The sequence below is a fragment of the Prunus persica genome, chromosome G4 (genome assembly GCF_000346465.2).
Source record: "Prunus persica cultivar Lovell chromosome G4, Prunus_persica_NCBIv2, whole genome shotgun sequence".
Classification (NCBI taxonomy): domain Eukaryota; kingdom Viridiplantae; phylum Streptophyta; class Magnoliopsida; order Rosales; family Rosaceae; genus Prunus; species Prunus persica.
The window spans coordinates 22,669,182-22,692,743 of record NC_034012.1 but is presented as its reverse complement, the minus strand read 5'-3'; the positions used below and the strand labels follow the sequence as shown (position 1 = coordinate 22,692,743).

The 23,562-nt window shown below is 35.7% G+C and overlaps 1 protein-coding gene across 1 annotated transcript; it reads left to right on the top strand.

Annotated features, from left to right (window-relative positions):
• LOC18779621 (DNA polymerase delta catalytic subunit) lies at window positions 1,637-23,534 on the top strand. The gene is made up of 30 exons (XM_020562142.1): window positions 1,637-2,042; window positions 2,180-2,290; window positions 2,551-2,657; window positions 2,751-2,910; window positions 3,651-3,843; window positions 3,960-4,095; window positions 4,224-4,361; window positions 5,719-5,796; window positions 5,946-6,037; window positions 6,536-6,602; window positions 6,718-6,789; window positions 7,996-8,082; window positions 9,805-9,924; window positions 10,010-10,108; window positions 12,180-12,287; window positions 12,420-12,515; window positions 12,682-12,747; window positions 12,893-12,949; window positions 13,057-13,144; window positions 13,239-13,318; window positions 14,457-14,570; window positions 15,235-15,349; window positions 15,429-15,601; window positions 16,219-16,290; window positions 20,088-20,162; window positions 20,247-20,336; window positions 20,469-20,629; window positions 21,673-21,746; window positions 21,862-21,949; window positions 22,981-23,534. Exons 1-30 carry the CDS (start codon window positions 1,787-1,789, stop codon window positions 23,066-23,068), a joined length of 3,261 nt encoding a protein of 1,086 aa, XP_020417731.1. The 5' UTR covers window positions 1,637-1,786; the 3' UTR covers window positions 23,069-23,534.

Sequence of the window (23,562 nt, the reverse complement as noted above, 5' to 3'; positions counted from 1 at the left end):
ACGAGGAATTGATGGTTATGGCTTTCCAAGCATGATTACTTGATATAAATGCTTTTATTTCTTCTTGATTATATATTGCTATGTGAGAAATGCCAGGAAGTTTGAAATAGAAAGCTGAGATGAAATATGAGAACTAGAGTGGTTTTGCAATTAAAGAACTACGTGTGGCTTGATCCCTCAATAAGGGTACGTAGGCAGCCTTGGTTATAAGGTGCAGCCACGAGTTAGAATGCTTGAGATTACCAATGCAATAGTGTTGTTTTGAAAGTTGAGATGAATTTTATTAGCAGATTGGTTCATTTCATTTTATGGCAACCTGAGACCAGAATATTATGATGCTTAATTTGTTTAGATATAATTGAATGCATGCTGAATGATTAAGTTATATAAATGTTTGATGACAGGTGAAAATTTTGGGGAATGGGTAAATTACAGGGGAAACTCTGTCGAATTTTTCGGCAGAAGATAATATTATTTTAAAAGTGGATTTTTAGTTAGAAGGGCAGTTTGGTCTTTATGCCCGGCATTAGCCAGGTGTCAAATACTCGCAGGGTTTGACTCGGATTCCAAAGTGGAATTTGGGTCAGGTCCTGTCATTATCTCTCTTCTTATTTAAGCATTGGTTGATTTTATGTATTCGGCTGCTTTTAGTCAATCGACCGTATCTACACTTTCGGCCACATATCGGCTCTCAACGACTTTTATGCTCTCAGCTGTATTGATGTGTTTGGCTAGATTGATGTATTCTGCCATATTTATGATTTTGGGCTTCTATCTGACCTTATTGATTACGCCCACTGGTTGGGCTCAATATTAATTTAATTGTCGGATCTCGGGCCTGACCTTGTCAAATTTCAACCAGGCCCAAACAAAGACTATACCAAAGTTTTATTTAATTTTAAATTCATAACATATGCCAACTCATAGTCATCTTGATAGTCTTTGTAAATATAATAGTGAAACCACCGGAAAACTCACAAAAATAAATTTAAGGGTTGAGGGTATGATAATGGTTGGGATTATGATTGGAGTTTTTGTTGTTGAAAAGATTGATTTGTTTTTTTTGTGAAACTATTCTTCATATAATTCCTTTTTTGGGCCTTAATTGATGCTACACCTACCATAAATTTTTAGCCTACCAGCGGCATATGCAAGAGCATAGCATGTGCATGGATTTTGGCTAAATTTTTGTTCTAAGTGATTAAACTGAAATTTTGTATAAAACTCAATGACCAAAAAGTGTTTAACCCAACAACTTAATGGCATATCTATAAATTGTAAATACAATGACCACTTTGGCAAATTTTATTTTATTTTATTTTATTTATGACTAACCAAATTAAAATTTTAGGTAAAACTCAATGACAAAAAAAAAATTTAATCCTTGAAAAAAAGAAAAGAAAATAGAAATATGAAACTAGCCCTTTGCGAGGTTACGATTTTGAAAAAACAGTCCCTATCTCTTGGACTACAGGGGTCCAAGAGATTTGTGGTCACTCACCCTTGGATGTAAATTCAACGGTTCACTCACTCTTGCACTTATTTTAAAAAACTTTTTTGAACTATTGGATTTACATCCAACGGTGGGTGACCACAACCTCTTGGACTCAAGAGGGGGCTGTTTGAAAAAAAGAAAAAGGAGGATAGGTTCCTAAACGTAGCGTTTTTAGTTAAAAAACCTCTCACAACTTGGCGGGAATCTCATTTCTTCTCCACCGAGTGGCTTTCTTTCTGGTCTCCAGCACCAGACCCCAAAACCCTGAAAAACCCTGAACAGCACAAAGCCATGAACAAAGGCATAAGCAGAAAACGGCCAGCGCCAACACAACAGCCGTCACCAGCGAACCCACCCAAGCAGCACGCCACGTCCCAAGAAGATGAATTTCTGGACGAGGACGTCTTCCTGGACGAAACCCTTTTCGAGACTGAAGACGACCTCATTCTTCGCGACATTGAAGAGCGCCAGTCCCTTGCTTCCCGCCTCACCAAATGGGCCCGCCCGTCTATCTCCCATGCCTACAGTTCCGCCTCCCGAAGCATCGGTCAGTCTTCAAATTTTGCTCGATTGGGTTTTTTCTGTAATGGGTTACCATTTTTGAAAAAAATACTTTCCTAACTCTTCAGTTTGGTCTTGGATTTTGGCGGTTTTAATTGTTTTTTTATGCCTTCCGGGCTGCAGCTTTTCAGCAATTGGAGATTGATTATGTTGTTGGAGATAGCAATAGAGAATTGTTGCCTAATTGGTCCGGGTCCGCTGCAATTATCCGAATTTTTGGGGTTACAAAGGAAGGTTAGCTTGTTCACTTTTCGGGTTATCATTCTGCTTGGTGGGTGAGAAATCTGAGCAAGTGTTAATAAAGGGTATTTAACAAAAGGTCATATGTTGTTATTTGTTCCCAGAAGTGTCATGTTGTTGCATTGAAATCGTATGTGCTGCTGTATTTAACAAAATTGTGCACGTAAATTATTACCTTGAAGGATTGTTGCTACTAAACTAATTACTGCAATTTTTTTTTTAAGCCTGATAAATTGTCGCATAATCCATCCTAGGACATAGTGTTTGCTGCCATGTTCATGGATTCGAGCCATATTTCTATATCAGCTGTCCTCCGGGAATGGGCCCTGACGATATTTCCAGGTTTCATCAAATTCTTGAGGTACTTTGGGTTTATTTCTTGAGCAGCTTAGATGTCTTTGTTAAGTTGCATTGCTGTTATTGATTATGTATTTTGTGTTTGTTGATGCAATAGGGGAGAATGGGGGAGATGAATCGGAACAGTAAGGTACCAAAATTCATTCGCCATATTGAAATGGTGCAGAAGAGGAGTATCATGTATTACCAGCAGCAGGATTCTCATCCCTTCCTCAAAATTGTTGTTGCTTTGCCAACAATGGTGGCCAGCTGCCGGGGTAAGAGTTTCAGTTTCATTAACATTCGTAACGTGCAGTAATTCACATTTATGGCGGATCTGCTTTACTTTTGCATGAATCACCTACATGCAGAAGAATGCATTTTACGGTGGATTATCACAGAATTATCTTTGATGATAATTGCTTTTCAATTTTTCTCTTTTTATATTCTGAGAGCTAAAATTCTCAAATTGGGACAAGGATCCCCTCCTGAGCTCCTTCAGTGCTAAGGTTTAACAGTAGCCAACCATGTAACCAAAATCAGATCATGTGGCTTATTAGTTTCTTCATTATTTATTTATTTATTTAATGTTTCATTGTTGTTTTACCTGAAGAGAAGATAAACCCTATTATAATGGAAGGGAAAAACAACAGGAAAATGGTGGAAATGGCTGAAAGTCTCTAGCTTTTGATGGGTAAGAACATAGATAAAGAGAAACAGAAGAATCAAGGAAGGGCTCTTCGCAACTATTTTTGTTTGACGTGTATTTTTACAAAAATGTATTTCGATTTGCAAAAGTAAACAAAAGGCCAAACTAATTGTAAACCATAGGATCTGATATTAGCCATGTGTCTGTATCTGATTAAAAGCTGAGGTAGGTTAGTAGAGAATGAGTTTAAGAGAGGATCCGAATCCTTCATATTGCGTCTTGCATCTCATGGTGTACTGCCATGTTTCCGTCATGTAGCTTATGTTTAATAATGGTTTATTTATATCCCAAACTCTCTTAAACTTCCAGGTATTCTTGATAGAGGCATACAAATTGATGGTCTTGGTATGAAGAGCTTCATGACATATGAAAGCAATGTTCTTTTTGCTCTTCGTTTCATGATTGATTGCAACATAGTTGGTGGAAATTGGATTGAGGTCCCTGCTGGAAGATATAAGACAGCGAAGCATTCATCGTACTGCCAATTAGAATTCGATTGCCTGTATCCTTACGCATGCAAGGCACTCATTATCATGTGGTGAACAATGGAATGAATGTCATTTGCATATTAAAGTATTTCCTACTTGGCAAATGTTTCCTTGACAACCATTTTCTTAGATTTTCAGACTTGATCAGCCATGCTCCAGAAGGGGAATTTTCGAAGATGGCTCCATTTCGCATATTGAGCTTTGACATTGAGTGTGCTGGCCGTAAAGGTCATTTTCCTGAGCCTACCCATGATCCTGTAATCCAGGTTCAGTTCTTTTCAATATGAGTTTCTGGAATAAAACAATTAACTGACTTACCTGTTTTATGGTATTCATTTTTTATGTTACTCAAAAGAGCTGTTTCTGAAATCAGTTTCTGTTTTCCTTCCTATAGATTGCAAACCTAGTGACTTTGCAAGGAGAGAATCAGCCATTTATCCGTAATGTCATGACTCTCAAGTCATGCTCTCCTATAGTTGGTGTTGATGTGATGTCTTTTGATACAGAAAGAGAAGTCTTGCTGGCTTGGAGGGTACTATAATTGCACTTACATACTCTCTTTTACTCCAAAAAAAAAAAAAAAAAAAAAAAAAAAGAGAAGGAAAAAAGGGGGAAGATACCCTGTAATTTTGATGTAACTCTGTTGTTAACCGTCTAAAACTGTTCAGTGGCTTTTTTTTATAATAAATACAAATACATTCTGTATTATGTGTGGCACTTAAGCCAAAGCCCGATATGCAACCATCTGATGTTATGCTACTTGCATACTATGTGGTCCTTTTCATTCTGTTTTGTAGAATTTATGTAATAATTTTATCTGTTTACCTGAGTCCGCATTTTGTTTGCTCACTTGTTCTTTTATTGCTTATGGTTTTTCTTTTACTATATTTTAGTCATTCATATTTGTTAATGTTTTTGCTTCTGTTGTGCCAAATATCTTTAGTCATCAATGAAAACTATATGCATCTTTCTTTTTTTGTTAGGAACCAAGACTTTATTAATAAAAAGAAATTGTACCAGAGGGAAAGGTGTCCTCTAGAGGGTAAAAAAATGAAGATTACTTAAAGGAAGAATAGTTAGAGTAGGAAGGTAAAGAACTAATAGCCCAACCAAAATTAGGATAGGAGAAGTAATACAAAGAGATCTAGAAGTTAGGTTTAATAGGAGATTTGAAACAAAGTAGAAGGTACAGAACTATTAGCCTAACCAAAATTAAGATAGGAGAAGAAATACAGAGAGATCTAGAAAGTTGGGTTTAATAGGAGATTTGGAACAAAGGCAATGATGTAAATTTCAGCATCATTCTGGTAAATGGAAGATAAAAATAATTCTTATCCTGTGATGGGCATCTGGACTGAGAAAAGTGCACAGTTTTCTTTTGTAATTACCTTGGGTAATTGTTTGCCTTTCAATATATGCTTGAGATCAAGACAAGGGAATGGAAAGAAGCATAAATGTCACCAATGACTTGACTTATGGTCTTAGCACTAGAGAGGAATATTGCATTTTTGTCTTCTATATTTCCATCTATAATTTGATTATAAGTGCTAAATTTTGTTGGTTTGCTACTACTCTCGAAACTTTAAGCTGATTGGAAGTGGGTCAACAATGATTTATGCTCTAACAGTTGCCCTCTCATGTGGGCCTTCTCCACCACTAGGACCGAAGTTGTTGAATTCAACTTAACATTGGGAAGTTACAATTTCAGGAAATCGAAAATAGGATCTTTTGTATGATAAAGGTTGCTTTTTTACCACTATTCCTAAATGCTGAAGCTGTTAGGATGTGGGCCAATAATTATTTTCTATTCTAACAGTCTGTTTTATCTAACTTTTATGCATGAAGTTTAGATGTGTGATAATTGTTTAATAAGCAAAATCTTCTTGTAGGATTTAATCCGTGAGGTGGACCCAGATGTCATAATTGGATATAACATCTGTAAATTTGATTTGCCATATCTCATTGAGGTAACTGAAGCATGTTATTCTTATTTTCTGTGCAACATCTATTTAAAGCATAAAGGGTTGTGCATGCACGGTTCTTCTTTGATAGATCTTTATTCGCAACGATGAAAAATAAAGTGAGCCAGTTCATCGTCCTGATTTTTTGTTTTCAGAGAGCTGAGACTTTGGGAATAGCTGAGTTTCCAATGCTTGGCCGCATAAAAAACAGCAGGGTTCGGGTCAAAGATACTACTTTTTCTTCAAGGTAAGAAATTAAAAGTATTTCTATGACTGCTGCTAGACTTTATCCATTTTGTATCATCAAAATGGCGATTTGGATTTTCTTGCTGATGTTTTTTGTTTTTTTTTCTCTTTTGTATAACTGAGGTAATGTCGGTCCCTTATATGAGGAGGGGAATTAACAGTTTATCCAGTGACTAGGGCTGGGAAGATTATCTTCTTTTTATGATTAATGTACTTCTGTTACATTTTTATTTCTACTACTGTGTTATGCACGCCACCATTTTGATGAGAATTGTGTGTGTGGTTTTGTATTTGTTTTCTCCTTTAAAATTAATGCTCTCCCAATGGGTCTGTTTTTTCGGTATAATGGTGTGTGATTGATCTGGCCTTTGGCTGGTCTATTGGTTATTTTTGTTGTCCTTTTATCATTTCCTGATTGACTTCTCCATCGTGCTTTGTACTTCTTTTTGTGTTTGTAGTAAAGTTTCTTGTTTCTTACAAAAAAATATTGGTATTACAGGCAGTATGGAACCAGGGAAAGTAAAGAAGTAACAGTTGAAGGGAGGGTTCAATTTGATTTATTCCAGGTTTTATCACTGTCTTCTGGTTCAATTTACTCTATTCCTGATCCTTGAGATTTGTTATTCTGATCGATTCAATGAAATGTTCATCTTGATTTCTGTTTACTTCCTTTTGTTGTAGGCTATGCAACGAGATTACAAATTAAGTTCTTATTCATTGAATTCTGTCTCGGCACACTTTCTTTCTGAGCAGGTAAGGTTTTGATTTCTTTTCACATATATATAGTTACCCCTTTTCACAGCTTTTATATTAGGTAAAAGATCACTCTTTAGCCCAAAAGTATTTAGTGTGTTTTTCTGTCAATATAAAAGCATTTCTGACTATATTAACATCTAAAGTAGAGATATTTGCTGCTTTTATTTTTTCTCAAGATATATATTTTTCCAGCACTTCCGGAAAGTGTTTATTGTAGTAAAAGATCCGTAGTATGTCCCTAATAGATTGTTTGCCTTGATTCCTTCCTTATACATAGGAATTTGTGAAGGATTTGATTTGAGAAATATCATTAATGGAAAAAGCTATGACCATGTTCATGTGCATAAGATACAGATAACCATATTTTTAGTGTATAAAGTTTGGATTTACAATTATAATTGAATTGTGTGGTAAATTTATGAATTAAAAAAGCCAGCTTCAGGTTCTGTTTATATTGTGCCCTTTATTTCCATCTTTTGTTGTACCCAAGCATCAAATAAGTTTGATAGACATTGGTGGTAAACACAGCCTATATTAAGATGACACCACTACATTGAGTCCTAGTCCTCCATTTTTTCTCGCTCATTTGGCCACATGCTATCATATTTTTGCTAACTACTTCCACCTATTATTTATTTGGGTTAACCTAATTACAGTGGGCACTAAATCTTTAACAAATTGTTCTGTGCATAGGCATTTTCTCTAACCCTTCTTACCCTGAAAAATCAGGGGCACCCCACAATCTCAATTATAATAATTACTCAGAGCTATCTGTTCGGACATGAACTCCACCAGCTTTCTTTACTGGATAATGTCGTCCTTGTTAGTAGGGCTTCATAATTTCCCATGTTTTCCCGCTCCAAGCCCCACCTTTTCTCTTTCAATTCTATGAGCACATCCAAGCTTTCAAATCCTGCTAATTTTTCTGTTAAAATATCTTCTCGAAGTCTTTGCCCATTTCTTGTTTAGTAATTTTCTGAGTTTCTGACTGCTAATTGGTTCCCTTGTATTATCTTCACTCATATATCTGCCATAACTAGTCATGAAATAGTCTCTCCATTTGATCTTTAAATGAATGGGGGAAAGATCATTACTGTCTATCTTGATTTCTTGATTTCTGGCAAGTAATGCGTCATGCCTTTTTTTTTTTTTTTTAGTTGAAAACGTTTGTTAATATTTTGGCACCATTTGGATCACATGCAGAAAGAGGATGTCCACCATTCAATAATATCTGATCTTCAGAACGGCAATGCAGAAACTAGGAGGCGACTTGCTGTGTATTGTCTAAAGGTGTGTATCTTGTTTTGATTCTTTCACCTTACCTTCATTATGACATTAAGTGTAGCACTTTTACAATTTAAGAAGGTTGCAGAAAAGTTACTCTAGTACCTGTTATCTGTTATTGTGATGAACCTCATAATGAAAGTAATTGCTGTGATTGTTTCGTATTTTAATTCCTTCCAAATACAAAGTTTGGTGTGCAAGAACTTCTATTATGTTAGAAATATTTATTTAATTGACAAAAATACAGTTGAAGGTATAACAATATTAATGATAAATTTAAATGACACTAAGTTCCAATAATCTCTCTCAATCTGGAGCAAAGATGTCCACCAAACCCAGCTTGCCTATAGAAAGCCCGGAGTAAGGACAGTTTAATGGATTATGTCATCTGTCTGCTCTAATGATGGAACAGAGGCTGGAACAATATTCTCAAATAAACTGTATCACCCTCGATTTGTTTAAAATCTGAAACTAACATAATGGTAGAGTTGTTATCACGAGATATGATGCAGAAAAGTGTCCCCAACTCATCAAGAAAGGATAGAAGCCATAAGATCTCACAGGTTCTTTAAGCCATGGCATGATACTCGTCCTCAGCAGATGATCTAGAGACAAACTTAGCTTGCATGAAAAGCTGTCTCAACTAGAAGATGCTTGTTAGGCTTTACTCCTACACAATTAGTTTAGATAATCATTATAGGAATGTGATGGAATGCAATTGTACTTTGAAGTTAATGGACAACATGAAAAAAAAGAAAAAAAAAAAAGAATATTCGTGAAAGGGAGGAGCTCTTTGTTTTCTTCCTTGTGCAGTATTGTTTGTGTTGTGAAATTGTTTAACAATTGGAAAGACAAACGAACTCAGGAACCCCAAGGAAATAAAGAAGAAGATAAAGAACACCAAGAATTAACATGGTTCGGCTAGATGCCTATCTCCATGGGGCAGCAACAACAAATATCCACTATATCAATAATGTTTACAACAGATTATCTGATCAAGCCTCTAGATTCAAGACTTGATGAACAATTAGAAAGAACAAGAAATTAAGGAAAATCAATTGTTTTGCCCTTCAATATTCTCACTTTTAACTCCTTGAGTGATAATCAATTGTTTTGCTCTCCACTCACTCTCTCTGGAGTGGTATTCCCGCTTACTCACTTTTTGAAGTGGAATTTTGAATATTGTTATCTTTTGCTTGCTGATGATGATGCTTGTAAACTAGCACAACAGAGCTCCGTATATAGCCACTATAAAGGCCGTTGTGATCAATGAGGGAATCTAATCCTAATAGGAATATGATTACCAAATATATTGAACCCTCTTCAATATGGGATGACAATTCCAATTGGGAATAGGATTCTTAGGAAACTCATCATCGGCTGGAAAACCCATTGTGCTGGGGTTCTGGCTTTTGCATCTCATGTAAGGGAGGAAAAGGAGAAAAGAAAAATGGAAATGGAATGGAATCAGTGAATACAAAACATATAATATCATTTAATCGTCATATCATTGGTTTTCGCATCATAGTTTCAAAGATTTGCAGTACGTGTATCATTTTGTATATGTTCCATTGCATTTACGTGTAATATAGACGAGAATGCATTATCAATTTCTTTTTCTAAGAAATACAAGATTTATATGAGAGCATAGTATCAATTCAACTTTAAATAGAAGAAAATACACTTCAAATTATGTGACAATTGATCAACTTTCCTGTTTCATTGCAGGATGCTTACCTCCCACAGAGGCTTTTGGACAAACTGATGTATATTTACAATTATGTAGAGATGGCTCGAGTGACAGGTGTTCCCATATCGTTTCTTCTATCCAGAGGGCAGAGCATCAAGGTTAATATAATAAATTTTGCAAATGAAGACTTGCAAATAACACAATAGTTTAGATATGAAGATATTTAATCCCAACCATTTTCAGGTGCTTTCTCAGCTTCTTAGGAAGGCAAAACAGAAGAACCTTCTTATTCCAAATGTCAAACAGGCTGGATCTGAGCAAGGGACATACGAAGGTGCCACTGTAAGTTCATTGTCTTGACTGCCACTTCAGTTGCTTATAATAGCATCGTCATGCTTGCAGTGTAAAAGAACTACTTTTCTTTGGGCTGGGGGTTGTGCAGGGAAGGTGTTTCATGTTTATGATGGAGATCTTATGATATCAATCTTTTGAATACTACTGTCTCTGAACTTTATTTTCTTCAGGTTGTTTATAAACATTCTGCTTGCTTGTAGAAATAAAATATTGTCTTTGCTGGGCTGATGTTTCAGTCTATAAAGTGTAGTTTCTTTTGCAGATTCAAGGGGAGGATTTTTTTTTTTTTTTTTCTTGGACTGCAGATTTATGTTTCTCAATGTACACCTCTTAAATTCTTACTAAAATTTTCCCTTTGTATGCAAATCTTGCCTGTGTCCACTCCAGGATAATTTTGTAAAATCACTGACTTTATGCTATAACTTGGCCTGCCTATGTGTTAAGAAAGAAGTAGGGCTGGGCAGCCATGCTATGATTTCTTCTTAAATTTCTCCTTTGAAACGTCTTCTTTCAAGCTTCTTTCCTTCTTTTCCCAATGCTTAATTTTCTCCCATAACTCCTGTGTGCAGCTACTCCGTTCAAACTTTCTTTGCTTGGCTTCTTATGCAAATAAGGGAAGTACTGTCCAGATAAGAAAATAGTTATATATATACACACACACACACACATAGAAAGTGCTTCAGTTGAGGGGTTCTTCAAATAACAATATATTCATATAGTGTATAATTTGATGATCCGAAGCGTATAGTTTGTAAGTCTCCAGCGAAGGATCATTCTTGAAAAACCAGCCAAATTGAAAACTCTCTAACTTTTTTATTAAATGGTGATAGTTTTAACCAAACCGGAATCATTGTGGTCATATTTATTTGATAACAATTAAATGATATGATTTCCAATTTAGGTGAATATTTTCAAGGATGGGAGGGATGGTGGGAGAGGTGGAGGGGAGGGAAGGGGAGGGAGGAGACTAGGTACAATCTTTGCTGTTTTACAACACATCCATTGGAAGTTAGTAAGGGCTTTTCATCTCTGTTAATGATCCAATATTAGTTTTTGGAGTCAAGCATAGATGTCTAGGGTGAATATTATAACTATTACTAACTACAACGAGCATTGTTGCTATAATTTTATATTTCACAGTAAGTTAAAACAATAGAACGAGTTAGAACATGGTGTACATGGAATTGTGCAATCATCGTATGATCTTAGATTAACCTTAAATGTAAAGGTAAAATTTGTGCAAGAGTGCGAGGGAGAATGTGGATCATGTCTTCTTATCTTGCCTGTTAAGAATTGAGAATACTCAGGTGTATTTTGTGCAAGAGTGTGAGGGAGAGTGTGGATCATGTCTTCTTATCTTGCCTGTTTAACTGGAAATTATGGTGTTTGTTATTTAATGAGATTAATGTAAGTTGGGTGGCACCAAAAGACTGCTTTTCTTTGCTGGGTGAGAAATTAAAAGTATTTGGCAGTGCAAAGAAGGCTAAAGTATTATAGGGCTGTACGATGATGGCTATCATTTGGGCTATTTGGTCGGAAAGAAACCAAAGGATCTTCGAAGTTGTTAGGGGGTTGGAAGTGGAGGAGGTTTGGGAGAAGGTCAGGTATTGGGGTGGTGCTTTGGGCATATGTTTCTCTTGAGTTTACGAACACTTCTATTTCTGACATTGTTTTACACTGGAAAGCTGCAGTGTCTTGGTTTGCGAAATTAGTTGTAACATGAATAATTGTTTTATCTTATATATTCATGGTGGATTGCTTATCCACGGTGCTATACAGTTTCTTTTGTGAAATAAAATTTCTTCTTTTCCTTTTTTTTTTAAAAAGAAAAGAAAAAAGAATTGAGAATGCTTAGTTTTATTGCTCGGAATATATGGTAGTAAGACGGATACTGCTGCTATATGTTCAGACTACGTAAGTTACATATTGTGACCTGGTACTTACTGTTTCAGATTCTCTCTTCTCTGTGCATTTGATGTTTCCCATTTTGTGCTTTATACTGATTTTGAATGGTATGAGAAATTATATGGGCTTTGATATCCATAACTTACAAATCCAGGTTTTGGAAGCAAAAGCAGGATTCTATGAAAAGCCAATTGCCACTTTGGATTTTGCATCTTTATATCCATCAATCATGATGGCCTATAATTTATGCTATTGCACTTTGGTAATTTTTCCTGGCATTTTTTAGGTCATATGCCTTTTCTGTATTTTGGAGTTCATTTTATTATCTAACCTCAAATAAAGATCTAACTGAAAAACTTTTGGCCAAAATCATATCCCCTTTTCCTTTATGAAGGTGACAACTGAGGATGCTCGCAAACTCAACATCCCTCCAGAATTTGTCAACAAAACTCCATCTGGAGAAACATTTGTTAAATCCAATTTGCAGAAGGTCATATATATATATGTATATATTTTATGTTATTAATGCTGTTTTTCTAATCATCAAATATGCCAGGTTTTAAAAGTTCTTTATTTAATTTGGTATGTCATATCTCTACTTTTTCTTATCAAGTAAATCATTGGATTAATAAGAATGCATCATAATATGCTTTCAGGGAATACTTCCTGAAATTCTTGAAGAACTACTAGCTGCTCGTAAGAGAGCAAAGGCAGATTTAAAGGTATATTACCTTTATGTATTTCAATGGCTTTTGCTGACTGTTTTAGAAATTTTGTTGTGTGGATATGAGATGTTATTTCCTTGCAAGCTTACACATCACTATTTGTTTGCATGTGACTAAATGAACTATCATTTTTAAATTTTAGGAAGCAAAAGATCCACTTGAGAAGGCAGTGCTTGATGGTCGACAACTGGCCTTAAAAGTATAAATTTGAACTGTTTTCATTCTTTTTTAAACATAGTTTTTCCACTACAAGTATGCTTGTATTTGTGTATATGTGTTCATATATTCATTTGTCACTTAATCTAGATAAGTGCAAATTCTGTATATGGGTTTACTGGAGCTACTGTTGGTCAGTTACCATGCATAGAGATATCATCAAGTGTCACGAGCTATGGTACATTTCAAACATAATCGTTTAGTTATCATTATATTACTCTATTGAACAGATTGAGCTGTGCCTGATCTTATGAGTTGGTTGTCTTGTAAAGGTCGACAGATGATTGAGCACACAAAAAATCTTGTAAAAGAAAAATTTACCATACTTAAAGGCTACGAACACAATGCTGAGGTATGTCACTGCAACTTTTCCTCAATAACAGGTTTACAATTGTTGGAAACCTATGTTATTTAACTTTTTTTGTTGTTGTTTGTACTGTAAAAAGTGTTCTTGTGAAAGCAATGAATATATTTTTAATGTAAAATATGTGCTAGGCTTCACATTGAGCCAATCAGTTAGTCATATTTATTCTTTCCTTCTTTTTTCTTCTTTTTTGGGTGTGCCACCCTATTTGCTGGCTCTTGTGTGTGACCGTTTCTTAATAGGATACTCACCCAAATTTGTACCATTTATAGGCTTTAGGGTTAGACCGACAGTAGTGTCTGTATCTTAGTCGATAATATCTGTCTGATTAGTGAGCTTTCCAATAACTGGAATACCAGGATACATGTTTCTGGTGGCAAAATGTTGCTGTGATTCTCTTCCTTTTGTGCCTCCATTGCTGTCTCAAAATTATTTAATCTTCAAATGAGTTCTGTTAATTTTTTGTTCTGAAATCAAGTCTAGTGCTCTCATCAAAACAGGAACAAAAAAGAGTAAATGCTCATCTTCTTAGGGTTTTGGCTTTAAATATTTATTGTATGGGAAAGTGGCAGGGGGATATATTCTTGTGAGTTGAGTAACTAATATTATTGTCTTTGGCGCTTTTGGGTTTTCTGGGCCTTTATCAGTGTAATGTTGCCTCGTCATCTTACAATCTTCATCATGTATCAAGTAACTCCTAAAAAATTGTATATTATTTTGAGCATTATGAACATATGATGTTAGAAAAAAGTACGAACATATGGTGAACATAATGAAATTCATCCTTGTTCAAATCTTTATTGCGACAGTTACACTAGGAAGCATTAATAAATTTATCCAGTTATTTCTTGTCATGCAGCATAGCAAATTAATTCTTTACATGTTTTCGCAAGGGTCTTGTCATGCATGATGGCAAATTAATTCTTTTTTGTTTTCGCAAGGGCCTTCTAGCTCAAGTGGTTAAGAGCAGTAGTTAACTTGCAGCCGAGATCTTGTGTTCGAATCCCCCCTCCCTCAATATCACTTGTATAAATTTTTTTTACATGTTTTTTATCGTGAACCTTTATCCTTACTTGATAATTGTTACACATGTATCCGATGCAAGTTGACAATGTTATTGCCTTAGGTTATATACGGGGACACAGACTCAGTTATGGTGCAATTCGGTGTGTCCACCGTTGAAGCAGCAATGAACCTGGGGAGAGAAGCTGCTGAATACATCAGTGGAACTTTCATAAAAGTAGGCGTTGATGTCACTTGATTTATATTTTTTTGTTGAAGTATTGTGTCTTTGGTTGCTCATTACTATAGTGCTAATTAGAGATACGTGTGGACTGCTCACATACATGCACACACAGAAGTTCTTGGGAACATCTTAAAAAGTCCTCTCAAGCCAGAACGAAATAAGGTGACCGCAGAAAATGGGAGTTGATTAATGTAGCGTTTATTTAAACTATCTATACGTTTACATACTATTCTTTTAGTGAAATGGTTTCAATTATTTGTAGATTTAGGGTTATAGAGAAAAGAAGGTATTGATGCATCATAAGTTCATGTTTTCAACACTTGTTAATATAAATAGTGGGATGACAGAGCTGGACCTTATTAAGTTGACTTCTGTTTATCAATTGTCTTTTTTTTGGGGGGAAAGGAGGTCAAAGGGGGAAGGTGAAATTCAAACTGTGGTCTTCAGTTTGCGGTTAATGCTATCTTCCACTAGACCTGTAAAACTCCACAGCTTTTTGTTGGTTCTTTAGGTATGAGAGTATTACCATACATGTGACATGGTACTAATTTGTACTTGACTTATTTCCCTGTATAGTATCATCAAACCTAGCTCATCTTTACATTCTTTGGTAAGGTTTATTTTCTAAGTCTGTATTTTCTGTTTCTGTGTCATGAAGCCTATCAAGCTCGAGTTTGAGAAGGTTTATTATCCATATCTTCTGATTAGCAAGAAGAGATATGCTGGTTTATTGTGGACAAGTCCAGATAAGTTCGACAAGATGGATACTAAAGGTTAATTAGAATTTCTCAATCTCTATAATTTCAGTGTTATGTTGAATGTATCACTTATTTCATTATTTATCATTGGCAGGTATTGAAACAGTACGAAGAGACAATTGCTTGTTGGTCAAAAACCTGGTAAATGAGTGCCTGCACAAAATACTGATTGACAGAGATATTCCTGGGGCAGTCCAGTATGTCAAGAATACAATCTCAGATCTTCTTATGAATCGCATGGATTTATCGCTTTTGGTTATCACTAAGGTTGGAAAAATGTTTTGCTTAAATAGTGCCTTAGCTGTCATCACTTAGTCCCTTGGCTTTTTCCCAAAGTATAGAGGTGCCAAACAGGTTGTGCCATGCCGGTCTGACGCATTTAAAGTGCAATTCGTGCTTTGTGTTATGCTTAGCTGACCGATTTTATATTTGTGTCAGTGCTTTTTCCTAGCCAAATAGATAGCCAAGACCAGGCGTGGCTTGGCCCACAACCCATTCTTACTCATGATGTTTTCCTCTGGGTGCATTTAGTGCTTTTAAACTTGTCTTCGATTTTACTAATTTCTTATGATTAAATGTTCAAGTTATAATTGAAAAATGAATTTGATTGTTGAAAATAATTTTTTTTTTTTCAAGAAAATCAAATAGTGTCGTTCCTAATTCAGGCCCATTTGTGTGCGATCTTGCCTAATGAGATAAGAAACTTTGGCTCTGGTGGCTTGTTTGTTTCCTGTGTCGTTTTATGCCAGTTTTAATCGTGTCTAGCTCATGCCAGTCCAGCCCATTTTACACCTCTATTAGAGTAGTGGAATTGTTATTTAAAACTCATTGATTGCTCCCCCGATAAAAGTGAGGCTTCCATGCTAAAATTCATAAATTTGCAGGGTTTGACAAAAACTGGGGATGATTATGAAGTAAAGGCAGCTCATGTTGAACTTGCTGAACGTATGCGTAAGGTATGCAATATTGACTTGATTTGCTTTAACATGCTTGTTTCCACTCCTGTAAAATGCTTGTCTCCATTCTTGAAAAAGAAATGAATTTCTCTATCTTTAGCTTTATGTTCTTTTGCTGCCTGCAGTTTCCTATAGCTTAGCTTTTTGTAGTTTTTTGCTTGCGTTGTAGGCCCTTGGGCCCTGTGGCTTCCTTAGCCACATTCCTTTCGTGTTTCTCTATTGTCTTTGGCAATAAATTATCATTTCTTCTCAAAAAAAGCTTTACTAAAAAAAAAAGAAATGCTTAGTGCCATTAATTGACTGCACACACGTTGCACAAAATTCACTCTTCCATTGTCCTTTTGGGTGGAAGCATTTTGTTGTTTGGCTCAAGATACTAGTTATAACTGCTGACTTATATGGTGATGAATTCAACTGAGTCAGTTAAAAGGATCCCTTCTACTGTAATTTAAAAAAAAAAGTATTGTAAACATGCTCAATTGGGTATAATTTTGAATTAGGCTGTACTGCTTCAAAATTGAATGGTGCTTTTAGCAGAAGTCCATAGGGGTTGGTTCATATCTGCTTGTGGCTGTGTGGCTGTGATATAGGACAGTAGCAAAATAAAGAGATCCGGACTCACTCCGACCTTTGGCTTCACACCAAAAGTGTGCAGTAAAGAAATTAGAAAAATTACAGCATTGCACCCGCCTTCGGCATCACACCAAAGGTACCTTGGAATCACTCTAAGTCAACCTGTGCCTTACACACAAGCAGAAATTCACAAGCCCCTCTTATAGGGTAATTGGTACATGAATCTGGAAAGATCCACATTAATACACTGAGAGTTCTAAAGACATAATTATGACACCTAGTACTTTAATCATGTGACATAGAGAGACTCAAAGTCAATATATCTTCAAAAAATTGCATTTATTACATAGGAAAATAGAAAGACTCTCATATACTAAACTTTTAACTTTGCCCCTACATCAGTCTGAGGATTTTGTTTCAATCTCTATTTGCTTGCTCAATATCCAAATTTGAATTTGACTGAAATTTCAAGAGTTCTGGCGATGTTTCAAGTTAAAATTACATAATTTAGTGGTAGTATGTACTATCAATGAAAGATATGAGAGGAAAAGTGTTTTTTGTATTTTGTGAAACCGAGAAGAAAAAAAAAAAAAAAAAAAAAAACTTTCTATGATGTTAGAATAAGAAAATTGTAAATGGCAAAGGAAACATCATGGTGTACAACCTTGGCAAAGAAATAAACACTTTCTATGATGTTACAAAATATTCTTTCCCTTGAGCACTCCATTCCCATAGAAAGTTTCTCATCGGATTTTCTTGACTCTTGGCCACTCTACTTGGTAGTCTGAAGATTGACAAAATAAGTAGAGATACTACCTGACTCACTGTGTAAGAATGAGTCCACCTCCTCTAGAGAGACACCCCTTCCTCCACCTGTCCAGACATCACCTGTCTTTTCTTCTACAGGATCCCGTAAGCTCAAATATCCCCCAAGAATCCCAAATAATTAAAAGGTCGCTCCAATTTGGCAGGCCACACTCCCAGCCAATATAGCAGGAATAAGCAGGGCTTAGGAGGGAACATGCCCCCTTGATTTTTTCATTTTTTACTTCCAATATATATGTGATGCGGGAGCATCTATTAGACTTTCCTAATCTAAGTGGGCATCAGCCAATAAGGCTAAGTTTTAGTTATATTAAATTAATAGGTTATTTACTTCTTTTCCTATTCTTACTAGGATTTGGTTTAATTTCCTGTTTAGGTTCTTAATTCCTATGTCAATTAGGTTTTCTATATTCGAGTATAAATAGGCTATTAAGAGACTCCTGTATTTAGTTTTCAATCAATATAATTTCAGACTTTAGTCTAAAGAGTTTTCTGTTGGGATTTAGCCCTAGAACTCAATTATCTTCCTTCCAACTTCAATTCTACAGCATTATCCTTCTATTCTCTGTATTTTGGGTACGTTTGGGTCTCTGGACAGCCGCTTATAGCCGCTGCCCTGCATCAATATGTATAGAATGTTATAAGATTTCTCATTAGATTCCTAAAGGCCTCCTTTTCCCTCTCTTTCAACACAATCAGACCCTTTCGTTTCTTGGAGTGACCATAAGTTGTATAGTATTACATTTGGGAGCTTGGTTCCTTTTAAATATCCGTTTTAGTCTTCTCGTAAAGCAATTGTTGACATTATTACCCTTCTTTGATGCTCACTCTTGTATCCAGCTTATTAGCAGTGTTTGAGTCTAGGGTAAGGCTAAATCATCTCTAACCCTTGTGTGAAAAAAAAAAAAAAAAAAAAAAAAAACCTCTACCATATTAATCTTCTCTTGATTCTGTTCGGTAATTTCTTAATAATATAGGGATATTCCCAGAATGAGCATGAACACTTGCTGTTTATTTATTTATTTTTATTAGAAACAGAATGTTGTTAAAGAAACTCAAAAACACAGTACATGACACAGTTAACAAGATGTCCACCAATAAAATGATAAAACTCATAGAAAAACAAATCCATATTACATCTTTGACTGTAAGACAACTGTAAAAAGTACCCTAGAGTAGCTCCCCAAATCTAAATAAAATTACAGAAATTGAGAGATTCCGCTTATATGTTTGGGTCAACAAAATGGGAGATCCCTAAAGCCTGGAAAGAGAAGCGCATAAGGATGACCCAAACCCTAATTTATCCCAAGAGCTCTCCCTCTTCCTCCCCACTATAATTCTTATAAGTTCTTCTCTCTCTCCAGCCAAATCACCTGAAAAATCCAAAAAATTGTTTCCTACCACTACTAGAACACATATACTTTTTTCACAAAGAATGTTTGAGGATCACTGAGGAATAACCCAATTAACCACTGCAACCTTAATGAACCCACTGCACCCAAAGCATATGGGCAATTTACAAACCATTGACTTCTAGATTCTGCTTTTTTTGTGCACAAAAGCACCAGTGAGGCAAACAAACGTTGCTCTTCTTTGTACCAAATCACACGTGTTTGCTCCTCCTTGAACTCTGATCCATGCCAAAACACTAACTTTAGGAGGAACACTAGATTTCCAAATCATTTTAGCAGGCTGAAACAGCACATAAAAATGTGAACAAGCTCTGTAAGATGTAGAATTTCAACAAGTTTTGTCCAACTTTGTTTAAACTATTTGTAGATAGATATTGGAATGTGCCTCAAATTTTTGTTACAGGATGACATTTGAATGTTAATAAAAATTAGGGTATTATGTCAGACCCTGATTAAAGGATGAAATTAATTCTCATTAAAATTGTACTATTCCCACTCATACCACTCTTATTAAAATGTGGGTTTAACACGTATCAGAGCATGGTTTGTAAGAGGTCCTAAGTTCGATCCCAGTTCTCCATTTTTCGTTGGTTTGCAGCGTGCAGGGTAGGCTGCACCTATATGTTTGTCTCTCTATCTGTATTTGTCTGCCTCTTCAAGTTGAGGATGGGCATGCATGTTAGGGAGAGTTTAAGTTTGATATATGATCACCAGATTCCCTATTCAGCTTAAGCTTGGACATGTTTACTCTGAGTCCCCCTAGCCACCTCGAACACTTCAAAGTCCTGTAAATCTTGAATGAATAATATCTTGTGATACTTTTTTGGTGTGTTATGATGTGTACTAATGAGGCTGGTAATGGTGATCTTACCAAAGTGCCTTCTATTTTATATTCTCCATCTGAAATTTCTACTAAAATGCTGATGTTTATGGACTATTGAACAAATTATTCCATCTCTTACCATTTCTTTAATATGGGATTGACAGCGAGATGCTGCCACTGCTCCAAATGTTGGGGATCGAGTACCTTATGTCATTATTAAAGCTGCAAAAGGTGCCAAGGTAATTTTTCTTTATAGTTTTTTCTTTTCTTTTGACAGCAAATGCTTTATGGGTTATCAATATTAATGGATATATGATAATCAGGCATATGAGAAGTCAGAGGACCCCATCTATGTGCTCGAGAATAACATACCCATAGACCCTCAATACTACCTTGAAAATCAAATTAGCAAGGTAAGTGTTTGCTACTATTATGTTTAATTTGGTAAATTAAAGGTCAATTTAAACCATTGCACTTTCCATATGTAAAATTATCTAATATGGTCTTTATTTAGTTGCCTGCTTAAATAACTTTTCATTTTACAGCCACTTTTAAGAATTTTTGAGCCCATTTTGAAGAATGCTAGCAAGGAACTTCTTCATGGAAGTCACACAAGATCTATCTCAATATCTACTCCCTCAAACAGTGGAATAATGAAATTTGCAAAGAAACAACTCACTTGTGTTGGCTGCAAAGCTCTAATTAGGTACAACTTTACCGATTTTGTCATATTCCAAATGATTGCTTTTATTTGTAGGCCTACTAAGTAGTTAAATGACCCTAAATTCCTCATGAACATCATTTACTGTGGTAATGTGCTGATTCCTAATTAGCAAGAAAACTTAGCTTGGATGGAAATTATGGTCGAAATGTTTTTTGGCCCCCAAGTTTCACCATTATAAGCATTTATAAATTGTATGGCGTAAAGCAGATTGTTGGTATGAGTGGCAAGACCAGGAAAGCATGAGTTATGGACACAGACTTGAGTTGTTTCAAAATAGATGTTTTTTCTAAATAAGTACAGGATTTGAAACATGTTTTAGTAGGATTACCGAAGTATTCTTAAAATTCGATTGGGAGCACCAAATTTAGAAATTATGAGCATAGGTGGGAGAATGGAAAATTATTAACCTAATTTTAGGGCTTTTAGAAAGCTTCCTAAACCAGGATTAAATCAATGGTCAAAATCTTCGAGTACCGAAAAGCATGGCAACTGACTTTCTCAAATGTATGTTTCATAGAATCATAACCGAAGCATTAGACATAAAAGGATCTCTATGATGACCCACCATAGCATCATAGACCGAATTGTCACTCAATGGACATGAGTTATTGCTGTCTCTTCTTTGTGCACCTTTGGATCCATTTCTAGGATATAAATTTTCTCAAACATCTTGTTAAAATCTTATGGGCCAATGTTATAATCTCTATGGGGCTTTTGGATAGTTCTACCATGTTTGTGAAAAATGTTAGGATGAGAGAAATTCTCAAGGATATACGTATTCATCTCTGGCACATAACTTCAAAGGGCCCATTGTATTTGAAGCATAATGTAGGATACAATATATCATAAATAAGAGGACATACTAAGAAAAACATCACTTTAAGCAATCAACGAATCATGTTAGCATCTTTGAGGTTTTAGGGGTGTGAATTTTTTTTACTGTTGGATAGTGCCATGTTAGATCTCTTTACATTTCCTGGTATAAAGAACCTAAAACCTTCTTAATGTTTGTGTTAATCCATCAGCAACGCGGATCGAACTCTTTGCTCACACTGTAAGGGAAGAGAAGCTGAGCTCTATTGCAAAACAGTGGCTCATGGTATGGATCAATTTCAGAGTTGTATTCTGTGCTAAATTGTAAAAGCATTCTATCATATTTGGATCTAAATTCTTTTAGTGAAAAAGTTATGGAAATGGATTGTGTAATCTTGCAGTGTCTGAGCTAGAAACACTTTTTGGGCGGTTATGGACACAGTGCCAAGAGTGCCAAGGCTCTCTTCATCAAGATGTGCTCTGCACAAGGTATTTTAATATCATTGGTTTGAGTCTTTTTTAGGGTTTTTATCACAAATGGTACCTCAGGTTCGCAAAATTATCACATTTGGTCGTTTATGTTTTTTTTGTGACATGGTTGGTCCCTAATGTTACTAAGTGTACATCAAATTGGTCCTTTCCTTGAGATTACGTAAAAAATTCTGTTAAAGTGCTGATGTGGCACATATGCGGAGCCCACAAATCCAATGTTATAGAGCCACACGGCTTTAAATAAAATAAATAATATATTTTAAAACTTAAAATCAATAAAAATGTTTTAAAATTTGAAAGAATCATTTAAAAAAAACAAAGTAAGAAACCAGAGAGAGAGAGAGAGAGGTAGAGCGAGGAAGGGGGGGGAACGAGAGGCAAAGAGTGGGTCAGGGAGGGTTGGGCGTTGGGTCGTGGGTAAGGCTCGGAGGTGGGTGCAGGAGAAATAGAACATAGGGAGAGGGAGAACGCAGAGGGGAGAGAGAGAGGGCAGAGGGAGAGGGATGATGGGAGAGAGAACAGAGAGAGGGAAACAGGGAGACGGAGGGGGAGGGGAAGGATGCTACTGGTTTTTGTTTTTGTTTTATAAAATATTTTTGTATTTAAAAATGTTTTAGAATTTTAAGTTTTAAAATAATTTAAATATACAAAAAAAATTTTATTCAAAGCCACGTGGCTCTATATCATTGGTGTGGGCTCCACATATGTGCCACGTCATCAATTTAACGGAATTTTTGACGGAGGGACCAATTTGATGTACGTGTAGTAACGTTAAGGACCAACCATGTCACAAAAAAAGGTAAAGGACTAAAGGTGATAATTTTGTGAACCTCAGGGACCGTTTGTGATTAAAAAAAAAAGCATTTTTTTTGGCTTTTTTTATTTTTTATATACCATACTATTGTCCCCCTGTTGGGATTGCAAGGAGTGGCTGTGCTACAGCTGTCTTGCCATCCATTCACTGTACTTATGCCATGTCCGTCTGTCAGCTTGCGTTTGTATTTAACTCATGCTATATCTTCTTCCAGTCGGGATTGCCCTATATTTTATAGGAGAAAGAAAGCACAGAAAGACATGGCTGAAGCCAAAGTGCAATTAGACCGATGGAGCTTCTGACATTCGCCGGACAGTTAGTTCTTATTCCCAACCAAAAAACAAATTATATGTTCATGCGTGTTGAGCAGGCAGGATCTGTGCAATTGTGCTGTTCAAGGAAATTGACGTTTATAAAACAGAAATTTTCAAAAACTTTGACCAAGCAAATTGCGAAAGGGATGTTATTGGTTTTGAACTGAAACGAAGTGGACAGTAGCTGTACAGCTTGGACCTTGGTAGATAATTTTAGAATAAATGTTTTTACGAACTTTGTGAAGATGCAGAAAGTCTAGGAAGGCTGTGAAGTCAGCCGTTAGCCGTGCTGATTTCCAAAACTACGACCTCGCTCTGATAATGTTTGATTGATTGTATCATTTGTTGTAATTCTTTCTTGGTCTGATAATGTGTATTCTTGATTGTATGTTCTTGCTTAGCTCCGCAATATTTCTTTCTAATTGTTATGGCAAACAGAATTTGATATTTTTCATATTAGGTTTTAGTGTTTTTTTATGTAT

Coding starts and splice junctions, on each gene's coding strand:
- LOC18779621 (XM_020562142.1), top strand. CDS start 1,787: ATGAACAAAGGCATAAGCAGAAAACGGCCAGCGCCAACACAACAGCCG. Junction 2,043..2,179: donor TTCCGCCTCCCGAAGCATCG/GTCAGTCTTCAA, acceptor TCCGGGCTGCAG/CTTTTCAGCAATTGGAGATT. Junction 21,950..22,980: donor CAAGATGTGCTCTGCACAAG/GTATTTTAATAT, acceptor ATCTTCTTCCAG/TCGGGATTGCCCTATATTTT.